We start from the raw sequence: 13,407 nt of genomic DNA, 5'->3' as shown, positions 1-13,407 counted from the left end.
TCCCTTCTACTGGGGAAAAACAGTTATTTTAGATTATGGTAAATTCCACAATATAATATTATCCCTAAGTTAATGAACTCCGGTCTCATATTAGATTTACTATTCATGTTAAAAAAAATGTGCTTCACATGAGCAGGGATGGCATTTTAATATAAGCTGCCTGAACTTGGGTTTTACTTATTTCAACTGTTTCCAAACTTACAAATGACACCTAGAGGGGTTTCTGGAATGCAAACTATGAACTACATGGTGCACTAAAATGTCAGAGTAAAATAAATATATATATTTTGATAGACATCAAAATCCTGTTCAAACAACTGACTTGTTAAAGGTGATTGATGTACATTGTTAGGAATGGGTAATGGTCAATGAGTCATAGTTCTTTCTCACAACTAACGGCAGGGCTTGCAACCTTGGTGAGGATGTTTTCTTGCTAACTCTGAAATTAAAGCAGACAAAAGTGTAAAATACGGACTTGCTGTTCTAGTGTTAGTTTTCTAAAACAAAAGTTCAATGAAAATAAAGACGCAAAAAACATATGCCTTGGTAAACCCTTGTCTACGATATTTTGCCTCTGCAAACCAAGTTCCATTTTTAGATATTGTCCTTTGAGCGCATGGCCCATCTAGGCCTGGGTGGTAACTAATGTCATCTGGAAGTTTTTTTGGATAAATGAAATCTTGTAGTAAGCAAGCTTTGATAATCTTCAAGCTAGGCATCTGGAGTATTCTGGCACAAAAATAACAGCATGCACCAAAAAGTCAAATAACCATTAAAATGATAAAGACATTTGAACAATGTAAAATGGATTCATTGAAATGTGCAGTCAAGAACAAATGTATTCCAAATTGCATAACATAAGCATTGGAGGCATTTCTATTGATGTAACACACCCTTCTGCTAAACCGTGGATATCATGCAATAATTAGGAGAACCCCAATAGCTTGAGTTCCTGGACTAAACCAACCTGTCTGATGGTGGAAAGGATATATTCTCCTCATACATATCCCCTTCTAAACCAAGACTGCTCCAGCTACTGCTGTTACCATTACTGCCAGGGGAAGAAAAGAACAGAGCTGAACAATAGCTCACAAAGTAGAACAACCCCTCAAGAGGTCCGCGGATCACACATTTCCATGTTGGGTTAAAAACAATAAGGACAGAGGTACTACTTAAAGAGAACAATAACCTACCGTACATGCTTGTTTGATTTTTTTTAAAACATCACAGAGTATTTGGTTTGATTTTCAATCCAAGTACAGTAATCAATTTACCTTTATGGTATTTATAGTTCTCTGTCCCCAGAAAAAAATAGGTGGAGACAAGTAGCAAAACCTCAAACACTGGGTGGACACTATGGCACATGTATTTATATAATTTAATAGTTCTTTATAGAAAAACTACCATCACCCAAAGGCATCATGACGTTTGGAAATCTAAGCAGAAAAAACCCCAGAAAAAAAGGCTTCAATGAAAAGTCTTGAATTCTACGATTTAGATGTGTTCTTCAGTTACATAGATCCTGAATGGAAGATTAGTCCATAATTTGGACCCCAAAAAATGAAAAACACCCCCTCTCCCAGGTGATTTTGAGTAGGTCTGGTGGGACCGGTCTTACAGCAGGAAGAACAGTGCACAATTTGCTTTACTTAAAGCTAATGGAGGAACCATCAAGCTGCGGTTATGCTTCCACAGCTTCAATAGTGGTCTTAAGAACATATTTATATTTTCTGTAGTTTAGCATTCTACAAATCAGGGCGGACATATATGCCACTTGCATAATCCATGCACAGAGACCATAGTGTATGTTCCAACAGGTATAATATTTTTTGCATAAGGTACAAAGCGAGATGACAATATCTTTTGAACCTGGGCATCACATGGAGGTCATCGTCAAAAAAACTACTCCCAGGTTCGTACCTCTAGGCAAGGATAGAGACAGAGGGTCTGGAAATCAGGTTAAAGGCCTTCCTTTTCATGTCTAAACTTGCATAGCTATATAGCTCTCAGGTAGTGAGCAGTTAGATCAGGAGGCCATAAGCCAGAATAGACCCAGAGGTGGAGGACACATTTTAACAGGAGCATAAGAAAAAAAGAGGAATTATGTCAAAATAAAAGGATCCTTTCTTTATTGTCATTGGCAGGAACAAGTAATGTTTGGATTCTACAGGGTCTAGACAAACTCATGTTCCCAGGTATAGAAAAATAGAGTTTGACTCTAATATTATGAACTGGGCAGCAACGAATCAAATGTTTGGGAAAAGCTAGTCAGAACTTAGCAAGACCAAGAAACCTTGGTGACTCTTCTATTATGATATTTTTCCTTTTTAATGTAATGTTTGTGAAGAAAACAGATGGAGATATGCTTGGTAAAGCCAAAGAGCACGAGGTACCAAGTACATACTGGAAGGTGATCATGATGCGCAATGAACCACCTGTATTGTTATTGGTTTTAGATTTATTTTCAAGCTTTTTCATGAGCAGAATTTGCAAGTTTGATGACCCTGAGGAAGAAACTTGACAAAGGCGTTAGCAATAATTAGCCACTTTTGGCTGAGGTCAGACGAAGCTTGTAACAGCCAGGCTGAGATTCAAAATATGTCAATGTTGACTTCTAGCAGGTGTTTGTGCAAACTGGGCCTGGTGTGTGCATCTGATCTAAAGGATATTTAAAAACTCATTTTATCACAATTTGAACATCGAAGGCATAACTGTTGCTAGAAAGGAGAAATATCCTTTATTTACCAGTGAATTCATTCTTACCAGTATCTGAATCCTTCAATCTCCTACTGTGGGAGGTACTTGGTCCCATAGCCATCTCCCACAGTCCCAGACTACCCTACTATATAAAAAACATCCTCTTCTTGTAACACATCTACAGAAGTCGTGCAAGAAGGCAACACAAGCAACATGAGGCTAACTCCAGAACCTCAGCTGAATTTCAGCTAAAGTGTGAAATTAAGGCTGTTGCGAAAGAGAAAGTAAGAAATGGAGGCCACTTATGCAGGATAAGGAGAAGCGCAACCTGCAATAGATGGAAAAGCAGACCCTTAGGCATGGAACAGTACTTGAGTACTGTATAGGTACAGTACTCAAGAAAAGATAGCAGAAAAACCTAGAGCAGAATTAGGAAGACTATAAAATAATACTCTGAGGAGGGCGTAAGGCAAGCCAAACAGTGTGATGAGCCATTAACATAACAGTTGTACAGTGTTTTATTTCTAAACAGCCTCCAGTTCCACCACAAAGCTATAGCAGTTTCTAAACGTCTGGAATGGGGGAAACCTGATGTATGAGTAAAAAGAATGTTTTATAATGCAACAAAAAGATGCAAAGCTAAGCTTATCAATCTTCCATGCATAACCCACAATTATTATGAAATGTACTCAACTGATCAAAACTAACAGTGCTCAATTCTTCTATTCTATCAGAAGTTCATTTTTGCGTTTTGTCTATAAAATTTTCAGGAGATGATAGGGCTGTAAGCCACGATCCAAATCCACCCCTACCCCTTCTATGATATAACTTTTCTGCTATTTCTAGATGAAAAGTCAGCCTTTCTTTGTAGAGGCAGCCACAATCTAACTAAATATAATACAAAAGGTTTATGGCCTTTTAATGACTTAAGATCTGGTTTTATGGTCTGCACTTTTCCCTTTTGCCTCCTGGAATCAAGAAATTGATTTTATTGTCTCAGTTTCCCCTTTATTAAAACAGTAGACACTGCCTACAGCTGTTTTGTCAGGTTCTATTTATGAATGGACCTTTCATTACTGTAAAAGAAAAAAGGAAATAAGAGGCTAGGTTATGAGGGGCTGCTTCTTTTCCCTAGAGCACACCTGTTCGAACACCTACCAGCTGGCCCTTTTAATCACAGGAACAGTGGGCAGAAGACTTCGGTACTTCTCAAATGCCATGACCCCCTGATCCATTAACATACTGCTAGCCGATCTATTTCACTAAATGTTCTCATTTGTGCCTCAAGTCTGATTTTCTTCCATAGAAGACAGAGCAACCTGCTTCCAATGATGCAAGCTTACAGTTTGTATATAAACCAGTAACTTGATTGATGTACCTCCATTTTAATTATTAAGAATGGCATATTTAAGACTTCGACCACAGACAAGTTTAATAAGGAAAAGGTTACTAACCTGTAATAATCACTTTGGGGCTTGTAGCGCTGTAGATAACCATGCTAAGCACACTCCTGTCATCTAGTGTTGGTCTCAGAACGTTATACGCTATTCTTCTTTTCCTTAAACTCAAAATGCACTACAGCGCAGACTAAGTCAAACAGTAATTTTCCCCACAGGTATTTATTGAGATACTGAGCATTATAAAGTCTGTCAACAGAAGAACAAAAAATGATTTATCTACGGTAACAATCTTTTTGGTGGATACTCTATGTACCTGCAGATTCCTCACCGGTAGCACAATCTGAAGGAGTCAGACTAGATCCAGAAAACTTCTAAGCTCTCGAATCGCCAGCAGGGTCACTGGACTCGGCTGACGCCAGAATGACGTCAGAAGTTATTCCTAAAGCTATATGGCCAGCACCGACACACTGCTGGAACCTGGTTTTACTTTCATTTTCTCCCTTACACGTTTCCTTTCTTGCTCTGTACAGCACAGGCATTCTATGCCACACTCACCGATCCTCAGGGGGATTTAATGCGTCTTGTAGCGCGTCCGCACCACTGGCGCGCCACAGGCAAACCCAAACTACGCCCGTCAGCACTTGGACCGTGCTCAGCGCCAGCCCCCCTGACCGTTTCAGCCTTCATGCCGCACTGACCTTAACCTACTCCACAGATGTGCTCCTGGGTCTGATTGGCAAAGGTAATAGCTAAAGATGTTTGTGTCTTGAGCCCCTTATAGATGCCAAGGATGAAATCATTTCTTGCTTAAACTGTGGGGACTATCACCTGGATAAACACTATATTTAATGAATACACCAGGTGAATGACTATTGGTTGCACGCCTTCCCTCACCAATTCTGTTAAATCACTCTTATAAATGCCAGATACCTTATAAAACATCACTTTGAATACCAGGAATTCATGGAACGTCATCACCTTGATATCGCTTGGGTCACTGAAACCTGGGCTGATCAACTGTCAAGACCCAATTTAGTGGCAGCCACCTCCCTACCCCTAATTTTGTACTCCATCATGTAGACACACCTTTCAAACGAGGAGGGGGCCTGGCCTGTTACTCAGAGTTGAGTTGTCTGCAGTCTTTAAACAAGTACCTACATCCGAATATAAAGCTTTCCAGTTCATGGTCCAACTTTCTAACAATCAATCTTTTCGGGGCGTACTAGTCTATCGCCTCCTCAGGACCCTGAAGCACTTTTATTAAACACATAGGCGCTCTCCTTGAGTAATGGATTGACCAATGAAACCTTGAGGACAGCGATAAGGGAATTTTAAATGAAGCACTAGAAGGGTTAGGATTGTCTCAATAAGTTAAGAATCCCACTCACATAGCTGGCCATACATTAGATGGAGTGTTCTCAAATAACTTTGTGGTTATGAAAGACCTAATTCCTTTAACCTGGTCCGACCACCACACAGTTCTGTTTGACATAAAGGGCAAACAAAAATCCAGTTCAGGAAAAATCCTTAACCAAAAGATTAATACCCATGCCTGGAATAAAGTTCAAGGTGAGACCCCGAACAAAATCCTATTAGATATTATGCCTCCCCCTAGAACACTCCTCCTCAAACCACACCAAATGGATTCAGTCGACCATAGCTATCATTGTACCTCAGAAAAAGTATAATTCTAGTAGGAAACTACCTTCTGCTCCCTGGTTCACTGAGAACCTTAGGCTACAGAAACAGGCATGTAGAAGACAGGTGAGACTCTGGAGGAAGGACTATGACCTTGCAGTAAGAGAAAATATAAAATCTGCTTAAGTTACTATAAATCTCTTGCTTAAAGAAAAAACATTATTTCATGCAAAAGATTGCGGCTGCTGAGAACTAAAGAGCTCTTCAGGGTGGTATCCAACCTGGTCTTGCCTCCCATGAATATTAGCAGAAATATTAGCCAAACCTTCTGTGAGACCCTGGATAAGTTCTTCCTGGTAAAAGAGGTTTAGATTTTTAACAAGTTCAATCAACATTCTTCCCTAGGTGCAGTAAGTTCATTTTATTCATTCTCAGAGGAGGACTTCCCTAAGGTCTCAAAGTTCTCTTCACTATTCTTACTACAGGTTACTTCCCTCATCAGATTTACCAAATTGGAGTCCCCTGCTCCCCATCGATTACAATTCAAGCTGCAGAAACTGTGGTAGCGCGTCTAATTAACATTTTCAACTGCATGCTGGAACTAGGAGTCTTCCCCACAATATGTAAAAAAGCTTCCATAATGCACTTGCTGAAAAAGTCTAATCTGAATCCCAATGATCCAAATAACTATCGGCCAATCTCTTGCTACCTTTTCCAGCCAAGGTAAAAGAAAAGCCCATTAATCTTCAGATAACACAATTCCTGTCTGACCACCAGCTACTTGACACCATCCAATATGGATTTTAGAAGTGGTGATAGTACCAAAACCGCCTTAATCAAACCACAGATGAGATCAGGTCCATAGTTAGGCAGCAAAGTGGAGCGAATACCCCATACGGTCTTGGTTCCTTTTATTCCAGACAACTCCAGAAAACGATGATCATGGCTTTCATACTTTCCAAAATTGACTACTGCAAAGCTTCATATCTTAACATGCAGCAGCAACCCCTCAACAAGCTTCAGGTTCTGCAAAATGCAGCGGAAAGGTTGCTTACTGGAATCCCCAAACATCAATCGGTCGTACAAGCTATTAAACATCTCCATTGGCTGGCTGTCAGGAAGTGCACCACATTTAGAGCTCTCTGCCTTGCACGCAAAGCTCTGCATGGAGCTGGCCCGGAGTTCCTCAAACATGCATTTCAGTGGTATATTCTAGGATGGTTAAGGTCCATGGGCAACCGAAACTAACTGTCAATAGGTTCAAAAAAACAAATTGGGGAAGAAGAGGTTTTGTAAACTCTACTGCGAAGGAATGGAACGCACTACCCCTTTCTATCAGGTCATTTCCGAACCTGCCTCTGTTCAGAAAGAACCTAAAAACCTGTCTCTTCCCTAAATAACTGTATTTGATGTCTTGCTCCCACTGTGCTAGAGCCTAGACGCCTTCAAGTATTTGTTTGCACTCAACAAATTATTATGACATAGCATAACATTTGTTCTCGTCCATTCTTTCCAAGTTTTCGAGAAGATGGGAGCGACCGACTTCGTCTAAGTACTGCAGTAGCAAAAAATGCAAATCAAACAGAGAGGCGGGCGGGTTGGTGAGGATTCTATAGGTGGAGGCTGCGGAGACTGGGGTGCACAACTGAGAAACTGAGTTGCTGGTGGAGGGGCGGGGGGGTAAAACCCTACTCAAGCAACAACTACAATCCTTGCCAGGGTGAACCACAAAAAGTCACTAAATTATCTGTGCTTAACCCTCTGGTAGCTTGGCACAAAAGAGGTCAGACTTAACTTAGAGGCAGGTGTTTATTCAGAACTTAAACAGTAAAAAAGTGAAAACACAAAAAACATCCAACACTGATTTACAGAAATAAGGAAAAATGTTATAAATCATTTGGCATCAAAATGACAAAAATCCAATTAGCAGAACTGGAAATATGCAATTTTGACGTTTTAAGGTAAGTATACCGCCTAAAAGCCCAAAGTGCCAAATGTGGTCATCTGGTCACGCTGGGCCTGGCACAATGTCACAAGTTCAGGCTAACCACGATGGAGTGCAGGCCGGACACATGGACCAAGTTAGACCCACTGAGGGCTGTATCTCATGAAGTGCCCAGGGTGCGGGCTACTGAATCTGCGGTGTCTAGCTCCGATGTTATAATGTGATGAGAATCATTCTGACCATCCGTGAGGACTTCTTGGAAAGGATTTTGCAGTTCTTCAGGAACATGAGTAACCACATTTGCACAATACCTATTAAGGCATGCACATAACGAACGAACAAGCAATTTGAGTTGAAGGATTTCAACAACATTCTGCCAGATGTAAATACTTTCTTTCCCCATGACTCTAAACATTTGGACTCCCTATCTGCTGGTTCAGAAAAAAATGTTCTTTGAAGCTGGCTTGAAGAGCAGGAAGCTTTAATCACCAGACACTCTGGTGAGGGGGCGGCAGACAAAAAGTCAGAGTCTCCTGGGACAGGACGGTAACGTCTGGCCACTAGTTGGTTTACTGGGGGGCAGGCAAGGTTTCTCCTAGAGTGCTACAACAGGGTCTATCAAAGCCTCATTAAAAGGCAAAAGGTCTCAGAGGTTGAGTGAGCAGAAAGCAAGATCTCTATTAATGCATTAGATTTAACATCTAATTCAGGAAGGCACAAGTCAAGAATCGAATAGCAGAATGTAGTGACAAAACCTCCGGAGTAAAACGGTCAGTAGGAAACTCAATTTCGAATTCTGGAGAGGTATCTAGGCCATTATCCAGTATCTAGGCCATATCCAGTAACTTAAAAAAGGATCCAGTATCTCAGCTTCTCCCTAATGGGGCATGAGGTCGGAATCAGGCGCAAACAGTTAATGCATCCTTTCCCTGTACCTCTCTTCATCAACTAATCTTTGAGCCTCTGTACGCGATCTATGGTGCGGAATATCTATTGGTGAAGGAGGTGCTAAAGTCTCCAGATGTAGCATAAGTGGAGGCAGCACAGAGAGTTTTTGAGGGGGTGCCGGGTATGGCATCAATAAAGGAAAAGTACAGTTGAGTAGCAGTGAAAAAGAAGGAGACAGTATTGGTGTGGTCGATCCGATGCAGAGAGGCGCCAAGGGAATCTACACGAGTTCCAGCTGATTTTTGTGAAAAATACTGAACAAAGCGTTCAGAAATGCTGCCAGGTCAGTGCCCGGAGCAGAAACCTCTGACAGAGGAGGTTTATGTAAAGGAGATCCCAGCGCAGACGTTCCTGTCCTGGAGGGCGACGGCGCTGTCCGAGTCAACATCTGGCTGGAACAGCACTGTCAGGAATCCGATCCAGCTGAGGATCAGGCCTCTGGATCATTAGACTCCAAGGGAATCAACTATGGCTCCGAGGACGAAGATCCTGTGGGAGTCTGGGACGGTATTGAACACTTACCCTTTCTTGAGTGTTCCTTATGTGTTTTTTAACTTCTTTCGTCTGTGTCAGATGAAGAAGACGATCTGGAACAAGGTCGAGAACAACAACAATGTGTAATTTTATCTCATCCTCTGGTTTCATACTGCACCGTTGATTTTTTTCTGAGGAAAATCCACACAACTCTCAGTAGAGAGCGAGCTCTGAATCACTTCAAAAGCATGGAAAAAGGGAACCTACGGCAGTGCGCCAAAATGGGCACTATTTGGCCTCAGGAATAATGCCTCACGTCACTTCTGGCATCGGCTGAGTCCAGCATCCCCTGCTAACTGTTCTAGAGCTTTGAAGATTTCTAGATCCAGGCCGACAACGCTCAGGGGATTGTTCTACAGGTGAGGAATCTGCAGGTAGATGTATCCATCAAAAGGAACATGTATTGCATTAATGATGTTACCATACATGTTTCCATGAATTAGCATCCAGAGAGGTCGATATTTCATGTGAATCTACAACACTACAAGTTACAAACTGATTTTTACAGGTACGTAATGTTTTCAATTTACAGCATGTGCTGCTGTAGTGCACATACTGTAGATCACATGCTGTGCACAAACTGGAAAGTCTCCAAAACTATAGCTTGTGGCTCAGGAACAAAAGTTGGACATGTGTGGAAGTATGAGCAATAAGAACTGGAAATGCTCGTGGCCTACCTGTAACTTCAGACAATCGTCTGTGGGATTGCCAAACTGGGATGTGAAAATAAGCATCCTACGAGTTGAGCGTCACCAACCAGTCTCCTGGATCTAGGGCAAACAGAACTTGCGCCAGGGTGAGCATTTTGAACGTGTCCTTCTCAAGAAGTTCAGAGGGTGAATATCTAGGATGGGATGGAAGTCTCTGTCTTTTTTGGGCACCACAAAATAATGAGAGTAGCAACCATTCCCAATCTCAGATGTCAGCACCCTCTCTATTGCTACCTTGACCAAGAGAGCCAGAACTTCTTCCTGGAGTTTGTATGGGCAAGTCATTCTCTGGGAGGTGTTGCAGTGTGGGTGGCATGTCCAGTGGGATACACAGGAAGGGTAGGGAATAGCCTATCTCTATGATTTAGAGCACCCATTGGTCAGATATGAGGCTCTTCCAACTGCGGAGGTGAAAGGTGACACAAGTTCCTACTGGGCGATTGTGTGCCACTGAGGGCAAATTAAAGTGGGTTTGCGGCTGCTCTGGTATTTGGGTTGAGTGTTGTCCCTGGGGGCCTGGACGTTAGTGACCATTTCCCTTGCCTTTACCTCGAAACGATTGGAAGGCCTGCTGTTGTTGAGGCATAAATTGGCATCTCTGCTGGTTTCCCCCTTCTGATGCCTCGAAAGATGCGAGTGGTAAGGGGAAGCTGGTGTGCTGGAGGAGCTAGGCTCAAAGAGTGAGCTGTGGTCTTGCCCTCTTTGAAAGGTTCCAAGTCAAAGTCTGCCTTTGCTCCAAATAGGTAAGTACCATCAAATGGTATGTCCATGAGAGATTGCTAAACATTTGAAAAAAACTCTTTAGAGCGTATTTGGGTGTGGAACCTTAGTACCACACTGGTGCAGACTGCCCTACCCAGACAGCTGGTTGTGTTCACGCCAGACCTGATAGCGTATTTTGCCACATCCTGACTGTCCAAGATTAGTCATTGCAATGTGACTCAGATGTCATCGGAGAGAGCTGAAAAAACCTGGGGAGGAGGCTTGGTACCCCGTCCCAGGATGTGCATTGTTTCAGACCCCCGAGAGCAGTAGCCTCTTGACCCAGGGCTCCAGAAACATGTCTGGTGGTGGCAGCTGGAGAGCAGCCACTCAGCCAGGACACTAGAGTTAGGTCATTTTTCAGGGGGCATCTCTAAGATGCCCTCTGAATGCATTTTTCACTAAACCCCACACTGGCATGAGTGTGGGTTTAATAAGCTGAGAAGTTTGATACCAAACTTCCCAGATTTCAGTAATGCCATTATGGTGCTGTGGAGTTTGTGATGACAAACTCCCAGCACCATTTACTCTTAATCGCATTACTGCACTTACAATGTCTAAGAATTGATTTAGACACTGTAGGGGTACAGGGCTCATGCACCTGTACCCTCACCATTGGTATAGTGCACCCAGTTAGAGGGGTGGCTGACCTATGCCAGGGCAGTGGGTTGTAGGCATGGCACACAGGGATGTGTGCCATGTCGACTCTTCACTTTGTTCTGCACCAAAACACGCAGCCTGCAATGGCAGTGGGTGTGTGTAAAGGTACAGGGCCTCTAAGGGTGGCGCAATACGTGCTGCCGCCCTAAGAGGCCTGCCCTGGCCACAGTGCCCTGGGTACCTATGGTACCATTTACAAGGGACTGACATGTGGCCAAAGAGTGTCAATTGGGTTTTGTCTTAATGCAGTTTTAGGGAAAGAACATAGGCCCTGGGTACCCGATTGGCAGGAACCTACGGCACACTCAGTCAAAGTACATTCTGGGTCACCAGCGTCTGGTTAATGCTGTCTTGCCACTGGCCCACTGAAAGGGATGCATGATTCTGGCTATGCCAAAAAGGGGCGGAATCTTCTGTAGCTATAATCGTGTTAGGTAAGGACAGATCATTATCTGTGGAGGTGCCTAGACCACTAGCGTCATGTAGGCCTTCAAACATTTCTCTCTCATTGTGATAATCGTCACTCTGATCATCATCTTGTAGACCATAGTCCAGTTCTGAGTGTCTGCGTGGATTCATTTCACAATCGACAAAACTATGAGATTCGTGCCTGGCGTTGGTTACATCGGGCCCGATATCGGTAGGGGGGCCAAGGGCATCAGCCTTGAAGCTGCAGGAGGTGCCAGATGTGGTGCTGCCACCAAAGGCAGAGTCTGAACCGGTGGCAAGGCCGGATCTGAAGCAGGGACCAGCATAGGGGCAAGGTTGAGTGGAGAGGTAAGAGCTGGAGAAAGATCCGCTGCAGTACCTCAGCTGACATTCAACTCGGATCCATGGGCCCGAAGACGCTCCAGAGGGCTCTGTAGAGGCACAAAATCTGTTATCTACTGCCAGGCAAAGCTCATGGAGCTGTTGAGGCATCGCTGTCCATTGCGGATTGGCTGTTTCGGGACCATGAAAGGTCCCAGTTCGGTCCTGGAGACCAACTTCTTGACATGGAGGTGCCTGTAGTGTTCTGCGACCCCAAATGATGCGTGTAGCAGGACAAATAAGATCTGTGCTTCGATTTGCTATGTGTTTTTAGGAGAGCTACTCGACTTACCCGAGCCCTTTGACTTGGGCAAGGATAGGTCCTAAGAAGGACCTTAGGAGCGAGAACAAGATCGCAGTCGTGACTTAGACCGAGTTTGGTTCTTCAACTTACTGAGTTTGGCAATGGCAAGTTTGGACTCTCTGTCTTGAATGGCCTTCCTATTCATCTTGGCACAGCGGTCACAAAACTTTGAGTCATGTTTGGTGTCAAGGCACCAGGGAGAGACATCAGGGGGGCCAGTAACTGACATCTATCGAAACACATTGAACCCTATTGTTTTAGGGAGTGTCATGCTGCACATTTTTAAGTTTTAGAGGGAAAATAACTCTGTCAGGTATGACAGGATTGAGAAGCTCTGGATCTGCGTTAACAGGTGCAATAAGAAAGTACCTGACGTCAGGGTGCGAAGGTGGCACATGCATAGAGGCCTGATGCCATATCCAAGGCAGGACGGATCTACCACGGAGCCACCTACCGGTACAGGGGGGGAACTGCTACCAAAGTTTCTGGATACAGTCGGGAGTCTGACGTCTGGGGATATTCGCAATGTGAGGAATCTGCAGTTAGAATCTCTATCAGCCTTCAAGAGATTCCATATTCCTTCACTCATGATTTTCCTCCATGTAGTATTCGTGGCCATTATTATCATGCTCACCTATCGCTAGGCTTTGTGTACTTTACCTTAAACTAATCTTGCTGGAGCACTTATGTCGTGGATCATTCCTTACACTGCCCAGATTACACATATGTTTCCTCTTTATATCTTGTTATATGTCTAACACAACACCATTTTCTCCTCTGAAACTCCTTGTATACACTAGCCAGATACACCACATATGAACTAATCTGAGTGACCTGACTCGATTGATCGAGTTTTTGCTTTTCACAACCCAGTTCCTATCTCATAAATATATGCATTGTGCTTTGATTTGGGACTACATTTCCCATACGCACACTGCCCTGTGGCAGCTATGTTAATTTTACCTCAAATCGTGCTTGCAGGAGCATTTGTGGTCAGGC

At 43.3% G+C, this 13,407-nt stretch overlaps 1 protein-coding gene across 3 annotated transcripts in view; it reads right to left on the bottom strand.

Moving 5' to 3' along the window:
- AKAP11 (A-kinase anchoring protein 11) overlaps positions 1 to 13,407 on the bottom strand; it is a 245,571-nt gene that overhangs the window by 72,219 nt on the left and 159,945 nt on the right. For 2 of the 3 annotated variants that reach the window (XM_085621811.1, XM_085621810.1), the window contains exon 11: positions 968 to 1,051. The exons of the other annotated variant lie outside the window; for it this stretch is intronic. In XM_085621811.1, the coding sequence (XP_085477937.1) occupies positions 968 to 1,051 (84 nt within the window). The remainder of the gene's footprint in view (positions 1 to 967; positions 1,052 to 13,407) is intronic. 3 annotated transcript variants of the gene reach the window in all.

The sequence above is a fragment of the Triturus cristatus genome, chromosome 8 (assembly GCF_964204655.1).
Source record: "Triturus cristatus chromosome 8, aTriCri1.1, whole genome shotgun sequence".
Classification (NCBI taxonomy): Eukaryota; Metazoa; Chordata; class Amphibia; order Caudata; family Salamandridae; genus Triturus; species Triturus cristatus.
The sequence above is the reverse complement of the archived record's forward strand: the minus strand, read 5'-3'. Positions and strand labels throughout refer to the sequence as shown.